At 34.1% G+C, this 18,519-nt stretch overlaps 1 protein-coding gene and 1 non-coding gene across 2 annotated transcripts in view; one reads left to right on the top strand and one right to left on the bottom strand.

Moving 5' to 3' along the window:
- FANCL (FA complementation group L) overlaps window positions 1-18,519 on the bottom strand; it is a 91,495-nt gene that overhangs the window by 32,133 nt on the left and 40,843 nt on the right. The window contains exon 7 of the mRNA XM_059406034.1: window positions 14,843-14,911. Coding sequence (XP_059262017.1) covers window positions 14,843-14,911 — 69 coding nt within the window. The remainder of the gene's footprint in view (window positions 1-14,842; window positions 14,912-18,519) is intronic.
- LOC132022899 (U6 spliceosomal RNA) lies at window positions 8,795-8,900 on the top strand. Its single transcript, XR_009405788.1, has one exon. It is a non-coding gene; the product is annotated as a U6 spliceosomal RNA (small nuclear RNA).

Here is an 18,519-nt window from a genome sequence, read left to right as displayed (position 1 = left end):
GTTTTTGACTTTACATTGGGGTGAAAAATGATATGCATTCATTCAATTCAGTACTTCAAAATTTTGAAATTTGATCTCTCCAGGCTAGTATTATGCATTATGATATTCTTGTAATGCTGGGCAGTGAACCATGCAATCACAAGGGTAAACAACCAATACACTTACAAACCATTCTGTGCCCATACAACCATTCTGCTTTTTGTTTTCAATACAGTATTCAATAAATTACATGAGATATTCAACACATTATTATAAAATAGGCTTTGTGTTAGAGGACCTTGCCCAACTGTTGGCTCATGTAAGCATTCTGAGCTAAGCTGTAATGTTTGGTAGGTTACATGTATTAACTGCATTTTCAACTTAGAGTATTTGTAACTTATGATGGGTTTATCATCTTTAGGACTGGGTAACCCCATCTTAAGTCCAGGAGTATTTCTACCATAATGCCACACTGTCTTGATAAGGGTAGATCTGTATCTTGAAATCAGTTCATATTAGTTTTCCCACTTCATTCTTTTTCAGTTTCTTATTCTAGGTCCTTTACACCTTCCTTATGTATTTTAGAATTATACTGCCAATTTCTAAAATCCATCTAAGGGGATTCTGACTGGGACTGCACTGGATCCATAGATCTATTTGAAGAGAACTAACATCTGAACAATATTGAAAAGTCTAATGCATTAATGTGGCCTATCTCTCTAACTAATTAAGCCTTTAGGCAAAAAATTTGCAGGTATTTCATCAAAAAGGATGTATGGATGACAAGCACATAAAAATATGCCCATATCATTGGTCATTAAGGAATGCAATTAAAAGCACAATGAAATACCACTACACTACTATTAGGATGGCTAAAATGAGAAAGACGGGCACCTGGGTGGCTCAGTCAGTGAAGTATCCAACTCTTGTCTCTGCTCAAGTCTTGATCTCGTTGTCATGAGTTTGGGCCCTGTGGTGGGCTCCGTATTGGGTGTGAAGCCTACTTAAGGAAAAGAAAAGCAGAAGAAAAAGAAGAAAGACTAGCCATACCAAGTATGAGCAAGGATGAAGGACACAGAGAAAAAGGATCTCAGACACTACTGTTTGGAATGTAAAAATGTAACAACCACTTTTATAAGCAACTGTTTTTAATGTGAGTATTTACTTAAAAAATTAAACATACACCTCTTAAATGATTCAGCATTCCACTCGTAAGTATTTGCTAAAGAGAAATGAAAGCATATGCTCATATAATGACATCACATAATGTTCACAGCAGCTCTATTTTTAACAGCCAAATCTTGAAAACAATTCATATGTCCATCAACAACTAAATGGACAATATGCAGTAAATCCATACAATGGAGTACCATTCAGCATAAAAAGAATGAACTGTTATTATATGCCACAATGAATGAATCTCTATGCTGGGGAAAGAAATGTGACAGAGAATACATAGAATTATATAAAATTCCAGAAAGTAGATGAGTAGTTGCCTGGGGACCAAGGGGAAGGCCAAGAGGGCCAGAGATTATAAAGGGGCATGGGGAAACTTGGGACTAATGGAAATGTTTATTTATTATCTTGATTGTGGGGTTGATTTCACAGGTGTAAACACTGGTCAAAACTCAAATTGTACACTTGAAATACGTTCAGTTTATTACATATCAATTATACATTAATAAAGTTATTAAAAAATTTCTGATTTCTGGGTAGTAATGGGATCTACATTAGTGCTACTTTTTTTGCAGTAGAATAATCAATAATTAGGAGCTAAAAAATTAAAAAGTAGCAATAGTTCTAACACCGAGGACAAAGGCAGAAAAGTAACGGTTCATAAACCCACCACTTAAGAGAATGAAATTGTATCACTTTTATATATATAGATGCCTAAGATGTGTATATACTGAAGAAGGAAGGAAAAAGAAAAAGGATATATATGAGAACTCAGATGTTAGCTATTCCCCCATAACTGTTATTAAATTATGTTAAACTAGGAAAGCACTTAAGCAGAAAAGTGTGAACACTGCCAATCTCAAAATGTAACGCTTATTATCTTTAGAAGCATTTTGTTACTTTTATAATACCTGAAGTGATATAATAATGTCAGTCACTTAACCAGATCTTAGAGTATAATATCTTCATCTTAAGTACTATTATTTCCAGTATTTTAATAATTTTCTCACAGTCCTGGAATGTGATCTTTTGTGCTCTGATGACACTTAAATTAATAGCATAATTTTCTGGTACTTGCAACAGTTGCTTTCCCTTCTGATTTTTTTTATACTTTCCTCCTATAATATGTGCAGATAAATCCTCTAATAATCATTTTTTCTTTATCTCTGGGGGATTCAAAAAGCTTCAATAGAATAAGGAAATATCAAGAGATTAAATTTTTTAAGAAATTTAATTTTAATATTAATTGCAATATTTCTAATCAGATATCTTTAAAGAGAGAGCAAATCTCTTAATATCCAGTTCATTTGATCTTATTTGCAAGCTTCATTGATGTTCTCCACACTTTCTCTAAGTAGCTCTATAACTACATCTATTTAATCAAATGCTATTCTCTGTCAAACAATCCACATGGAACATATCAACCCTTCCTATACTTAAGTTTATTTTTACTATAACTGACCAATACTGAGGATTATTTAAAAGATCTGCTACTATTTTTAGGACATGTGAACAAGTATCTATCCATAAAGTCAAATGAAACAGACTCACTTAATACGTTCCTATGCAGCCACTACAGAATGATTATAGCAACTACCTTTAAAGAAAGAAACATCTGCCAAATTGCATGCGGAAGATTAGGAGACACTCTCATAGTGTGGTCCTTAGCTATCCTGTATTACAGACCATTAAGAAAAAAAATCAACAGCAAGCCAATGAGGAGAGGATTCTGAGTAGATGGCTAAGCAGAAAGCACCAGGAAACGGTCTCCCCACCTAGACATTGACACTGATAGACCCAGATATATTTTGGGACTCTGGAGTCTATTGAAGGCTTGCAAATTCTATCAATTTCAGCTCTGAGCTTGACAGAGGCCACCCATCAACCAACCCCATATTCAGCAGCCCTGAATATGGGGCTTCAGAGAGTCATAGGTACTCAGAAGTAATGTACACACGGCTTACTGGAGCTAGGGTAGGCAAAGGGATCAGTCTTCCACGTCCAAGGATCTGTGCTCTGCTCCAATGCCCCATGACTGCAAACCTCTCCTCCTCCTGGAGAAGTAACTTCCTGAATATTCAAAGAGCCAGTTCCCTCCCCCTCCACTTCATTTTTCTTTTTTTCCCCTTTTGGGAATCAGACATCAAGGATACAAACACACCAAAGTAACTGCACAAAGAAACATGGAAGTCACTGTGCAAGCCCAGGGAAGATGAAGGCTCAAAAATGATCAGCAGACTTTAAACTTATACCAAAGGCTTATCCTTAGCACAGAGATAGCCTATAACAATCAAAACTTAGGAATAAAATTTTAAACATGGGAGATTTTAATCTTTCTTCTCTAGGGAAAAAGGAAAATCCAATTTCTAGAGTTACCTTGCTATTAAAGTATCCAGTTTTTAAAAACAACAAAATTACAAGGCATAAAAGAACAGGAAAGTGAGGCCTTGATCCAAAGGAAAAAAAATATTAACAGCAATTTTCCCTAATAAAGATCTGAGAATAGATTAGACAAGAATTTGAAAAGGAGGGGGAATTTGAAAAGGACCCACTGGGTGGCTCAGTGGGTTAAAGCCTCTGCCTTTGGCTCAGGTCATGATCCCAGGGTCCTGGGATCAAGCCCCCTTCCCTTCCTATCTCTCTGCCTGCCTCTATGCCTACTTGTGATCTCTGTCTCTCAAATAAATAAAAAAAAAATTTTTTTAAAAATTCAGAATTTGAAAAGGATGTTTTAAGTATGCTCTAAAAATTAAAAAGATGCGGAGAAAGATGTGGAGAAAGAAAATGATGAACAAAATGGAAATATCAACAAGAGAAAGAAAACCTAAAAAGAAATTGTGGAGCTGAAAGTACAATGACTGAAATGAAAAATTCACAAAAGGAACCTAAAGGCAGATTTGAGACTTTAATCTGAGAGAAGAATCTGAGACTTTAATGACAAGACAATGTCAACTATCAAATGTGAACTACAGAAAGAAAAGGAATACAGAGAAGCAAACAGAACCTAAAGGAAATGTGGGACAAACCGACCAATGTGTGCACTGTAGGGACCCAAAAGAAGACAGTGGCACGGAGAGAATATTTGAACAATGTCTTAAAACTCCCGATTTTGATGAAAGACATGAATATAAACATCCAAGAGATCAAAAAAGTCCAAGCAAGATGAAATCAAAGAGACCCACACCAAGACACATTATAATCACACTTTCAAAGCCAGATTCAGAGAGTCTTGGGGGAAAAAAGGCGACTCATCATGTATTAGAGACCCTCAAAAACAATCAGATTTCTTAAAGGAAATTTTGAAAGGCAGAAGGCAGTAGGCTGATATATTCCAAGTGCTTAAACAAAACAAAAACAAAAACTGTCAACCAAGAATCCTGTTTCTGGCCAAACTGTCCTTCATCAGTGTGGAAGAAATAAAGATATTCTCAGATAAACAAAAGCTGAAGGAGGTCTGGATTAGATTAGATAACCCAGGTGCTCACCCACCTTGCACTTTGATGCTAGACAGAGTATTTCTTTCCTTAAACCTCGTGAACCAACTTCTGTAGCCTCAAACTTTTCTTCTGCAGCTTCCTCACCTCTTCTTTGCCTTCATAAAATTGAAGAGTTAAGGCTTTGCTCTGGATTGGGCTTAGGCTTAAGAGAACACTGCAGCTGATTTGATTTTCTATCCAGACCACTAAAACCTTCTCTGTATCAGCAATAAGACAGTTTTGTTTTCTTATCATTTGTTTGTTCACTGGAGTAGCACTTTTAATTTCCTTCGAGAACTTTTCCTTAGCATTCACAACCTGGCTAAGTGTTTGGCTCAAAAGGTCTAGCTTTTGGTCTATCCTGGTTTTTGCCAGGTGTTCCTCACTAAATTTAATCATTTCTAGCTTTCGATTTAAAGTGAGAGACAGGTGACTTTTCCTCTCAGAGGCCATTTAGGCTTATCAACTGGCCTAATTTCAAAATTTGTGTCTTGGGACCAGGATAGCCAAAGGAGAGGGAGAGATAGGGGGAATGTGCAGTATGTGAAGCAATCAGAACACATTAAGTTCGCCATCTTATAAGGTTGCAATTCATACTGACTCAAAACAATTACAACAGTCACATCAAAGATCACGTCACAGATCATAATCAATAATAATGAAAAAGCTTAAAATACTATAAGAATTACTACAATGTGAGACATAAAGTGAGCAAATGCTATTGGAAAATGGCACCAACAGACTTCAAGACAGACTGCCACAAACTTTCAATTTGTTAAAATACCCATTATCTGTGAAGCACAATACAGCAAAGTACAGTAACACGAGGTATGCCTGTACACCAGACCCTGCCTAAACTCTAGCAAAACGTCCAGTCTTATCGCTAACTCTGACCATAGAGTACCAAATGCTGTGTAATTCATGCCTTACCTCCTATAAATTCATGTATTTGTTCTTTGGCTAATACAGTTCTCCCCTGAAGTTTCCTGTCTCCTCCCAAGCCTAACTTCTTACTCCTCAAGACACACTGAACTCAAATAACATCTTATCCAGAAAACTTGGTTGACCATATTAGGTTAGATTACATGCTTCCACTCTACCTCATCAAAATGGCTCATCATAACACTCAACACATTTTACTGAAATTATCTTTTTAAATACTTCTTTCCTCATCAGACAGAAAGCGAATCCTGAAAGCCTATCCTAGCTAGGTATTAGAACCTAATTCACTTTAACATCCTCAGAATCCAGCTCACTGCTCCACAGACAGTGGATAATAAAGGTATGTTACATTTAAATTGTTTCCTACTGAAAAATGTTGCTCCTTGCTTTTCTGCTTATGTACTTTTTCAAGGTAACTGTGACAGCTATACAAATTTCATCTAGTAAAGCTCTAAAATTAGGACAGAACTTCCCTAATCAACTTTTGTAAGTTAGTTCTTCTTATTTATCTTACCCTAAGTTTTAAGAAGGTCCAAAGAAACCTGACCGTTCCACACTAATACCCTCCCTATTACACAAGTGGATGGGAAAACAAGAGGATTTCTTTTGTCACTTGCCTATGTGGCAACCCCATTCATATTTAGCATACTTATTTAGAAATCTTAATATTTAAATTAATATTTCTCTTTAACAGCCCATTGGTTAAAGCAATGAAAAAATTTTAATATTCCTTGTTCACAACTAGTTTATACATCAGAATTCAAAGAAAGAAAGTAGTAATGACACATTTAATATTCCGTAGAAAGAGGGTAAAAGCTATTAGGTAAGGAAGGTGGATTAAATACACACATCTCATTTCAGCCTCTCCTCAAAACTCACTAAAACTGTGTTGCTCCTGTTTTTCCTTTAAGGCATAATCTCAAAGAGAACAGGGAAAATTGGAGAGGCGACAAGAAGAAAAATTGTGGAATCAGAAAAACAAAGGCATACATGCAAATTCACATAAGCATACATGCAAATTCCTAAAAAAATTAAAAAATGAAATCTGGCAATAAGCAATATGCACCAGAGATCACATGTGTGAGCAACAGAGAAATATAACATATACCACAACCTGAGTGTATTTCAAGAACAGCGGACTGGCTTAACATTAGGAAATCAAACAATCAATTTGCCACATTAACAGATTAAAGGAGAAAACAAACTGACTATTTTAATATATAGAAAGAATATATTTGACAAAATTCAACTTTTCATAACAAAACTCCTAGCAAAACAGAAATAGAAATAAATTCCATTAATTGTTAGAGGATTTAGTAAAAGAAATACATATACAAAAATTTACCTAATAGGGCGCCTGGGTGGCTCAGTGGGTTAAGCCGCTGCCTTCGACTCAGGTCATGATCTCAGGCTCTCTGCTCAGCAGGGAGCCTGCTTCCTCCTCTCTCTCTGCCTGCCTCTCTGCCTGCTTGTGATCTCTCTGTCAAATAAATAAATAAAATCTTAAAAAAAAAAAAGAAATCTACCTAATAATAAAACGCTAAAGTTTTATGTTTTTTGTTTTTTGAGATATGGAACAAAAATGTTTACTATTTCACATTGTTTTAGAAAGCCTAGCCAGAGCAATATGGGGGTGGGGGGAAAGGGAGGTATAAAGATGGGAATGGAGGAAATGAAACTGTTATTACAAATATTCTGTTCACAGAAAAATCCAGATAAATTTACTGATAAAAATATTAGATAAAAGTTTAACAAGGCTACTGGATAGAAAACCATTAAAAAAAAAAAAAAAAACAGATTTATAGGGGTGCCTGGGTGGCTCAGAAGGTTAAGCGTCTGCCTTTGGCTCAGGTCATGATCCGAGGGTGAGGGTCCTGCGATCAAGCCCCGCATCGGCACAGGGAGCCTGCTTCTCCCTCTCCCTCTGCAGCTCCCCTGCTTGTACTCCTGCACTATCAAGTAAATAAGTAAAATCTTAAAAAAAAAAAAAAATGTACATACATCAGCAACAAACAAAACTGAAGGGAGAAAAAAATGACTGCTACACACAACAAAGAATGGCCAAAATTACAGTCTGAAAAAACCAAGTGATTGACTAGGATACCATTTTTTGCCTCTTAGCTCCAAATCCACCCTTATTACCTGCTCTGTGATAATGGAGGTTTACCGTAAGCATGTCTCTTTCACGGCTACACTATGTTCAGCCCTATCAAGTAGAAGATGGCATCAAGTTACGGGCTTGCTAATTCAGGCTGTGGTTTCCTGTCCACCAGCCTGGTCAATTTACACCTCAGAGGAATGTATTCTGCTTGATCAGAAACAGAATGTTGGAAGAGTCTTCTCCAAGAAATCTGAGCGACCAGTCACTCAAAAAGTCCTGAAGGTATTGACATTTGGCATTCCTCATTATGAGATCTAGTCAGATGACTCGGAAATAAAGTTCACAGTTGACAAGCCTCATGCATGCACTGAGAGCTTCCAAACAGCTTTTTTAGTTTTTTTTCCCCAGCTTTTTATATCCGACTTTTTTAAAAAAGATTTTTATTTATTTTTTTGACAGAAGGAGATCACAAGTAGGCAGAGAGGCAGGCGGGTGGGGGCAGGGGGAGCAGGGAAGCAGGCTCCCTGCTGAGCAGACAGCTCCCATGCGGGGCTTGAACCCAGGACCCTGGGATCATGACCTGAGTCGAAGGCAGAGGCTTTAACCCACTGATTCACTCAGATGCCCCTATATCTGACTTTTAACCACAAGCAGATGAGCAAAGATTTTAAGTGCAGAAAAAAAAAGAGTAACTGAAAGGAAAAGAAACTACTTAGAGGGGAAAAACAGTATTTCTGGGGGGAAAAGTACATACACTTATGAAGTAAACTCTAAGAAATTAACATGACTAAAGTAAAAAAAAAATTTCAACAGGAAGGTTATTAGGTAAATTGCATGAAATTCCCCAGAAATAGAGTCAACAGGAACCTAATACAGATGACTAAGAAGAGATCTAGATGAGTGATGGGAAATTGGAGGTTAAAGGAGTTTTAAGTATAGAGAAAACTACAGAAATGAAAAATTAAGATAATTGTTAACTCTAGGAATAACAAAAACCAGGTAACAAAAGAAAAATAATAGTTATTTTAACCACATGGCTTATCTCTGCATAGCATATATACATGTTCATAATGTGAACACTGAGTACTGATATAATCAAAATTAAAAGATAACTATGTGGGGGCTCACTTCAGCAGCACATATACTAACAATGGAACAAGACAGAGAAGACTAGCAGGGCCCATGCGCAAGGTGACATACAAATCTGTGAAGTATTCCATATAAAACATTAAAAAATTAAATAAAAATACAAGATAACTATTTGAGAAAAACAGGAAGCTAGGAAGTATACAGGTGTGTGGAGCGGGAGCAGGTCGAAGATACAGCAAACCCACCAAAAGGCAAAGTTAAAAGATAATGCCTAAACCAAGCAAACCAAAGGCAGCATAATTACAAGAACACGCAATAACATCAAGAATACTGTAGCACCAAAAGAATCAGCTAACACTCAGAAGTCGTTGACCTGCAGAAGGAGAAAAAGGTGGGAAGGAGGCGAGGAAATGCTCTTTGGTCGAAAAAGAAAACGGCACCAACAAAAAATCCTGTAACCTAACTCTAAACTATGTTCTTATGTAACTTTAATAAAAGCAAAAGCTTTAAAAAGAAAATAGCTTGCCCACATTCTCATAGTAAACTAGAAAATATGACTTTTTTAAAAAAGCATTCATAGGGACACCTGGGTGGCTCAAGCGGTTAAGCCGATGCCTTCCGCTCAGGTCATGAACCCAGGGTCCTAGGATTGAGCCCCACATCGGGCTCTCTGCTCAGCAGGGGGCCTGCTTCCCCCCACTTCTCTATCTGCCTGCCTCTCTGCCTACTTGTGATCTCTCTCTGTGTGTCAAATAAATAAATAAAATCTTTAAAAAAAAAAAGCATTCATAGTAGCAAGAAAAAAATTTTAAATTTAGGAATAGAGTAAACAAAAAAATGCAAGTGTAGACAAAGAAACTACTCTTAACTGAGGGACCTAAATAAATGTAGATATAGCCAGTTTCTAGAATGTGAACACAATAGTTCTTAATCCGATGGATAAAAGTAAACCTAATTATAACTAAAAATTAAATGATTCTAAGGAATACTTGGAATAAATGTACAATATTACCAGTGATGTTTTAAAACTGAAATATTTTAAGTGACAACCCTAGTTTCAAAGCTATTATCTACTGAGACCACCATTCTAAATACATTTCATTTAGATTTTATATTTTCCTAATTTTATATTTTAAGTGCAAAATTTGTACTTTTGTATTTTATATTTCCCTACTTTTGCTCGTTTGTATTTGCTCTATTTGTTTTTTTAAAGAATCAATACAGGGTACTTTTAAAATAAGTTACTGAAGAAAAAGGAAGGTGGTTAAGAGGCTACTGAGTCCAACAGATCACACGGATAGTTCTTCTACCATATCACATAATCTCAATAATGAATTAAGTTTCTTTGTGTCTTTTTAAACATACTATACTGCTAAAGCAACAATAAAAGGCAAAAGTGTATTTACTTAACTAATTTAAGAGTGAACAAAAATCCAGTACTAAGAGTTCTCCAACAAAGGCAGCAAAGAGGAAAAATGGAAAGAACGATAACCAAGTAGCAGGTCAAAAAGGGAGAAGTTCCACCGGACCCTTAGAGTGGATTTTGACGGTTCTTCCCCTGACAGTTTATTTTAAATCAAACTTATTTTTCTTAACATCTCTGTGAAAAAGTTCATTATTTCCATATAATATGAACTGAAGCAAAGGGCAGACACATGACTTGTTTGAAATTATACAATTAAGGCAATGACTGAACTGTAAACAGAACCTAAGCTATCCAACTGCTAGTCTGCTGCTCTAACTAATGGATCATGCTCCCTGCTATGTAATAGGACTGTTTCCTTTAATTACAAATTCTTCATTCACCATCAGCTTACCAGCCAGAGGCTTCATCATTAGTTTTGTTATTCTTGCATTCATGAACTTATTCTAAGAATATGAGATTTCCGTGATAAAAAATATAAAGACCACTGCTTATTGTATCCTACCAAATCTGAAAATTCCAACTGCCATGGCAAGGATACTTCACCAAGCCTGCACTTAATGGCACATTTATAGGCAGAACTACCATTTTTTTACCTAAAGATTTATTTATTTATTTGAGAAAGAGTGTGTGCGCGCGCACACACACGTGGAGGGGAGCAGAGGGAGAGGGAGAATGAGTTCTAAGCAGACTCCGAGCTGAGTACAGTAGCCTGACAGAGCCTGACATGGGGCTCTATCTGAAGACCCTGATATGATGACCTGAGCCGAAGCCAAGAGTTGGACACTTAATAGACTGCATCACCCAGATTAACACCTATTTTGGGCTGGTCAGTGACCTACTTGTGATCTCTGTCAAATAAATAAATAAAATATTTAAAAAAAAAAAAAAGCATTCATAGTAGAGAAAGAGTGCGCGCGCACTCTTTAGTAGTGAATTTTGTTCTTATAGACCCCAATATCAATGCACTTAAAATCTTACATTAGAGCATCCTATGGACTCATTAGTCAACAAAATTCACATATATGACCTGTATGTAAAAGTCCAAAAGGCAGCAGGCTATTAAAGATACATGGAGCATCTGTGATGCTAGAAAGCAGATTAAGATAAAAATGAGATGTCCTTACATTCTATGCCAAATCCATAAAAGAAAATTTACTGGGTAAGCAAAGTAAATATCTGAAAAGAGGTATGCAGTCACTCGTCTTTGAGAAGCACTTTGTGTTTCTTTGGCACAGATCACCGCAGCAGTAGTAGCAGCAGCCTTGCCCTTGGTGCTGATTTCTTACTACTCTAAATGTCTCCTCTGAGCCAGAATACACTGGCTGTTGCTGATCATGCTGTGAGACACCTGCACTGGCTACTAGGCTTGTCATGACGCACAAAACCCTACCATCTTCAGCTTGACATTGTGCAAGTTATAATTATTCATCCAAATGAATATGTCAGAGCAGCAGCAGCAGACCTCTCATCAGAGCAAAAGAAAAATACATCAAAACATTATCAACCCAGCAGGAAGACAGGGACCATAAGGAAAATTACCCATTTTTAATATGGATGCCACAAAGCCATGCCTATTTTTCACAAAAAGAAAGGAAAATAAAGATCTTCCAAGTTTAAAGTCCAGAAACACTGAATCCAAAGAGGAAATAAATGTACAAAACAAAAACAGACAAGGATTATTTTTTAATGAATTATCTGGAACCCATGTACAATCACTTAAATGTAAGTTTGCTGCTAGACTGCATTTATTTTGCTTAAGAACCACACTGTTTAAAAGCGGTTAAGAAAAAATAATTCTCACAAGCAGAATTATTTCTAACAAATCAATGAAAAAAGATCATACACAGCAAAGTGGTCTGATATTGCTTACTTTTAAAACATAAACTAATATTGCCAATACTCTCATCATGTCTAAAAGACTCAAGAGCTCATACCACTGGTAGTATTATTACCAAAATATTTATGATGTACTGCTAGACTCTAAAATAAGTAAATAATGTATTTTGAAACATTTTAATAGCAAATATAAAAGAAAAACTGAAATTAGCCCCAGATCTAAACAAATGAAGACACATCCAAATTCTAAGTGCATATATAAAATAGGCAAGTGTAAATTAAAAATGTGAAAAAAATACTAACTTTAAGAATGATAGGAAATTATCTTCTCAGAACAAGATATGAAAGGTTTTTTCATTCAAGACACAAAAAGCAGAAATCACAAGGACAAGACTTGGGACAACACTGAAAGTTAAACTTCTGACTGACAAAACAGATTACATACAAAGGTAAAAAGTATACCACAGAGAGAAAATACATCTGATATAACCAATAATCGGTATCCAAATTAAGAAAAATTTTTAAATAAGCAAAGATTATAAACACAATAATAATAATTTCAATTCTTGTTAAGAATAAAGGTCAGGCTAAGTCCTGGAAAGAATTTGGAGAAGTAGATATTACATGCATTGCTGAGCAGGGAAATAAACTTATACAACCAATCTGAGAAGGCAATTTGGCAATATTTAGTAATCTCAAAGAGGTACATTCCCCTCAATCCAAAATTTTCTCTAGGCATAAGCCACACTGAGTCTCATATACATAATAAGGAAATGTAAGGATATTCACTAGCGCACAACTTAAGAAATTGTGAACAACTTTAGCAGTAGGACAACGAATAAATTAACTGGTGGATTCATACAATGTAACTATATAAAGCATTTAATGACAAAAAATGAACATCTGTCAAATCTGAGTTGTGGATAAAAAGGTATCCAAGTTTTTATCTGTGATTTACTAAGAATCTTAGTATATTCTTTAATTGGAAAAAAAATAACATTCCAGTTACTACTAATTAGGTTCTGTTCTCTGGGAGCTAGTACAAAACAGAAAACTTGCTGTATGACCTTACTAGATCTAAAATTCATCCCATGCATAAATGTGCAAGGCATTGAGCTGGTGTTAAATACAGATAGCAAATTTGAAAGAAATTACCCTCAAAGATTTCCCAGTGTGTTGAAATCACAAAATAATTTTGCTAAATGACAGAATAAGGTAAGCGCTAAACAGTCTTCTTGTGGAGATGCAAACTTTTTCACAGATTTAAGGCTGGAAAAGCTTGTATGTTTATCTACATTAAAAACACTACAAATTCTTCAAAAATACAGTTTTTGAATTGGGATTCTGATACATATTAAAATTTAATCTAGAGATAGCATATCTGCAAAGAATAATATAATCCAGGTACAGCCCTATCTCATAATCTCACATAAAACAAAGTTTACAGAGCCAAATAGGAAATTCACATTTTAAAAAGAGGAAAATGTTTATTTTAGAAAGAAGAAAGCCAAACAGAAAATTTATATTTAAAAAAGAGGAAAAGTGTCTTTAAAAAAAATTTTTTTAAGTGAACACAGTGACTTAGATTTTTATAACCTGTATCAGAATATCAAAAGCAAATTACAGGGTTTTTCCTCTCTTTTCTTTTGCTGCGTTTTCTCAGTTTCCATTTAAAGGAGGGAGATTGCTTTTAAAGAAAAAAATACAAAAAATAATTTTTAATATATATGTGTCATTAATGTAATAAATGAATGACATTTGAACCTACACAACGCTATTTAAATCCTGTTAGGTCTTTTTAAAAACTACCTTCATACACAATTACTGTATATATGTACTTTAAAAATTAGGCATAAGTTTTCACTTGACCCCATCAAAATTTCCTAACAAAAGTACAGGTAGCCTCTACAGAATATTTGTAAAATGTTAATAGGAATTTCCCCCTGCTCTGTGGATAAGAAAAGAAATGTTCTCTCCATTTTGCTACCAAATGTCACAATTTACTTGGTGAAAGATGGACCATGCCTGTCATGACTCGATTGTTCTCTGAATCCAACCAGCACTCTGCCAGATCTTTAAAAACCACACACACATAATGTTGGGTGTTCATACAATTAAAAACCTTACATCTACGTTGTATTACCATTTCCAGTGTACTTTTAATTTCATATTCTTCTTAGGTATCAGTATTTTGAGAAATTAAGCTGATAGAAACAGAAGAAAGAATTTCCTATATTCTTTATACAAGTACAAATGTCCCAAAGCCCATACAAAAATATAGCCTAAGCTGAAGGATGAATTACGGACAACCACTTTAAAACAATAAAAACTCAGTGCAAGTGATTTGTATTGTCAGGCATAACTCTTTCTTCTCTGAAAGAGATCTTCTGATATTATGCCATCAATATTAACAGTTTCAGCAATCCGAAAAATTCACCCAACTTTCTACTTACTGCTCACTGCTGTAGAGTTCTTTATGATTTAAATTAAAATTAAACTTCTGTGAATAGAACTTCATTTTTATCTACTATGAGGCATAAACACCTAAAGACTGGATGGTGTGTTTATGTGGGAGGGGAGGGAGAAACTGGACATTAACTACTAGGGAATACAGGGAACGAAAGCACTCTGAAAGTTCTGTTTATACATAAATGCTTACCAAAAAAAAAAAAAAACTTTATAACCTAAAATGTAACCTATAACCTATATTTATTATATATATATAAAAAATATATATATTTATAACCTATAGCTGTAACCTATAACCTATTGTTTTAATAGAATATGCTTTTCAGCTACTTAAATCTAAGAACTTACCTGTGGTGTCCAAGAAATAGAAAATGACACAGGAAAATCCACGAAACAATCTGGAGATTCTGCTGGGTACTATAAAAAGGCATAAAATTAGGTCATATTTGCTTCTGTCGTGACAATTTCACATGAACTATTTTAGAAAAACTGAATAGGAAAAGTCTTATAAATGCAAATGTATTATATGTTAATATTTTGATTCTATTATTGTAGAAGATGTCAAGAGCTGACTAATAAGTCAACTTATGTTCAGGAGGTACAAAGTTTGATTTGGGGTGCCAAAGCAATAGGTTTTGAGTAAAGAATAATGAATTAAGTCAGTGTCAGGTCAGCTACTAACTAAATTGAGGGGTGAAACGCACAGGATCTCAGTTTCTTTACCTTTAAAAAGAGAGATCAAACTGGTTAATATTTAATTTCCTTTCAATCTAAAATTTAATCTCCATCTCAGGCACCACTTTAAAAAAGTTATCTGTTAAAAGAGCCAAGAAGTGTAGAAAAATGTATTTTTCCTAATAAAGCAATTAGTCCTAGCAAATATATAATAAACAAAAAGAAAAAAGTAATAGTTTTAAGAAAAACCTTTTCATGGTCAATAAAAAAATTAATTCAACAGCTTTATTCAAAAAGTGATAGTCATTAAGGATAAATTAGGTATCTAAGTTAAGAAAGACAAAAGACAGTTTTTCTTAAAATCAATTTTGTTATTAAAGAATTGTACTACATGACTTTTGTAAAAACCAGTTCTGGATTCTCAGAAGTCAGATGTAATTAAAGAAAATTCACTTATTTTCATTAAAAAGCAAAATTTACCAAAAGAAAATTAATTTTGGAAAACTCCTAGCTCTCATTCAACAAAGTCTTAAAATAAGTTTTAGATTTTCACTTTCTTCAGCATTTTATTTCTCACAACTTCGCCGAATAAGCAAATGGGTTCCAAAAATTATCACTATAGTATTTAGCAAACATTAGCCCTTCTGAAGTCAATGTTTTGAAAAGAATTAACATTTAGTTATAGTAAGCAATTCGCTAAAAAGAAATTTATCAACTTATACTCTGATGGTTATCTGGCTATGCAAAACTGAAAACACAAAGGCAAATACACAGGAAATAATAAAAATATAAAATGCTCTCATTTGGAGAAAAAGAAAAAAGAAAAGGTCAAGCTGAGATTTAGGAAGGAGCTCTATTACAATTCAAAATAAGAGTTGATGTACTTCTGAGTATAACTGCTATAGTCACTACAGAAACAATCTGTAAGCCACTTTACAAGTCATGTAATTATCTCAATAAGTGCAGACAGAGACCTTAATTTCTCTGGTTTCCAATTCTGCTAACTTATGTGATCTTGGATAAGTCATTTAACTTCAATAGCTGTTTGATAGGTAAAATTGATGGAACTCAAGCAAAAGTGTTATCAAGTCTCTTTTCCTTCTAACATGTTAAGATTCTGTAAAAATTATAATGCACACTTCAGACCTCTGTGGTCAAAATGGAGCATTTACTTCATTTTGAGTTTTTTTTAATCTCCTACTCATGTTGACAATGAAAAATATCAACTTAAATCATCAATCTCAGTAAGAGTATGAAGTTAATAAGATGTTCACTGTATTTAGAGTAGATGAACAAAGAAAAATATCTGTGACTTTGGAAGTCATTTAGTACATACAGCACATTTTAAAAGAGAAGATGATCTCCTGCATTCAAATAGGACTCAATATAGTGAATGGTACATATATACTGATTAAAAAAAAAACCTACAAATAGTTAAACAAAAAAGCAGATTATAAATTCCATATGATCCCATATATATGAGTCACAATTTCTGAGATGATGTATTCAAATACATTTTTATGTGTAATTATACAGACATACAAATATGTAATAAATTAGACTGATCTATAGAGGTGGCTTTACTGTATATCTATTGTAAATTAAATGCAAATATATATGTTAATTACATCCATGTTCAAGATCAATTCTGTTTATACAATAAACTTCATATAACTGTACAGAACCTAATTAAAAAACTGATATACTTCTGGATGATTTAACGTCAATTAGTAAGTAGCATCCTAGATATTTCAGAATCTTTTGTATTATAAAACTATAACATAGGTAACTAAATGCAATACTGTACTATCAAAATTCAGGTAGTTTTCAGTAGTAAGTTGTACAGATATATAAAAACTAGAGACTAATTGCCAAGTTTTACTTTAGTAGTCCAACTGAAACGATGAAAGCTCCACATAAAGGAATATTAATTGAAAAATAAGTAATTCTTGTTCTTAATTAACATACAGTTTTTCAAATCTCATGTAAAAGAACCCATCAAATCAATAGCTATCAAAGAATACAATTGTCATACAATATTAAGTAACTATTTTTGTCATATATGGTATTTTTTAGATTCTATAGAACGTTGTTCTAAGGAAAATTTTAACCCAATCTCTTCTGTGATTGGACCATCTAAGCAGTAAGGCTTCCTTGAAGTAAACACATACAAACTGTAGCAAATTACAAAAACGGCCAGCAGACAGAGTGCCCAGCCTCTGAAACACATCTGTGTTTTTCAAGTAGTTCTTGGATCTTGACCAAAGCTGAAGAAGCCCTGATCTCCTTTTTTAAAAGAAAAGATAATAGTTCCATCCCATAGTTCAGCATGTACTTTAAATATTGCATAGAAATACACCTATAAAAATGACAAAATTCAACTATTTCCCTTATTATATTTCTTTTTGACTTATATATTCACTCTTAATAAGGACTGTTTAATTAAAATTGGCATTGTTTTCTTCAAGGGTTGGAGGGAGTGAGGGAAAATGGCAGAATTGGGAGAACAGGTATTCAACAGGAAAAAAAAAATGAAACAAATGTGTTCCTTTACTGTAAATCAAAAAATACCAAGTAAAAGAAATAAAGGTTTTATATTTACAAAAACAAGTCTGCAGTCTGCATTAAGGTTTAAAAAAGATCAGCTTGACCTTTAAAATTTAGTTTTAAATGTGAATTTGCACTACATACTTTTAATATACAGCTTCAGCTATCACTGTTTTTAACTGACAATCCCAGAACTAAATATTCCAGAAGAAATTACCACAACTAAAATACAACTTCGGTCTATGTAACCTGAACTCAATATACAATTAAAGATTCTAATAAATCATATCAATATAAAAATCATTCATTTCCACTTTTTTTTATACAAATTTGTTTCTCGATTCCTTCTTAATTTAAATAAAGTCTTCTCTGCTCTCTTCCCAGAGAATCCATAATAGTGCTTCACAGTTACCAATGCTGCAAAAACTTAGATACATCCTTCACAGAAATATTAAGTGTCACCTTATCTACCCTGAAAAGGTATAAGAAAAAGCAAAAAGGATGGGCCATTCTAATGGCTACATCCTTCCTCTTGATATTACCAACTAAAGTCATTAACTGGAATAATAAAATTTTATAGATGTAGTTCTAGACAGAGAATCTCCTTAGTAAAGTACAGTGTAAAAATAAGGCTATTAAAAAAAACCACCACCACCACCACGAGTCAAGACAGGATGCATTTAAAATTTTTCATTCTGGTCTTCACAACAGCAAAGCAATTTTTATAAATGTACAAAGTACAAACAATTAAAACTCTGAAGTAAATTACAGAAACCCATGTGATCTTTGGAGAAATAAAGGAA

The sequence above is a fragment of the Mustela nigripes genome, chromosome 7 (assembly GCF_022355385.1).
Source record: "Mustela nigripes isolate SB6536 chromosome 7, MUSNIG.SB6536, whole genome shotgun sequence".
Classification (NCBI taxonomy): Eukaryota; Metazoa; Chordata; class Mammalia; order Carnivora; family Mustelidae; genus Mustela; species Mustela nigripes.
The sequence above is the reverse complement of the archived record's forward strand: the minus strand, read 5'-3'. Positions and strand labels throughout refer to the sequence as shown.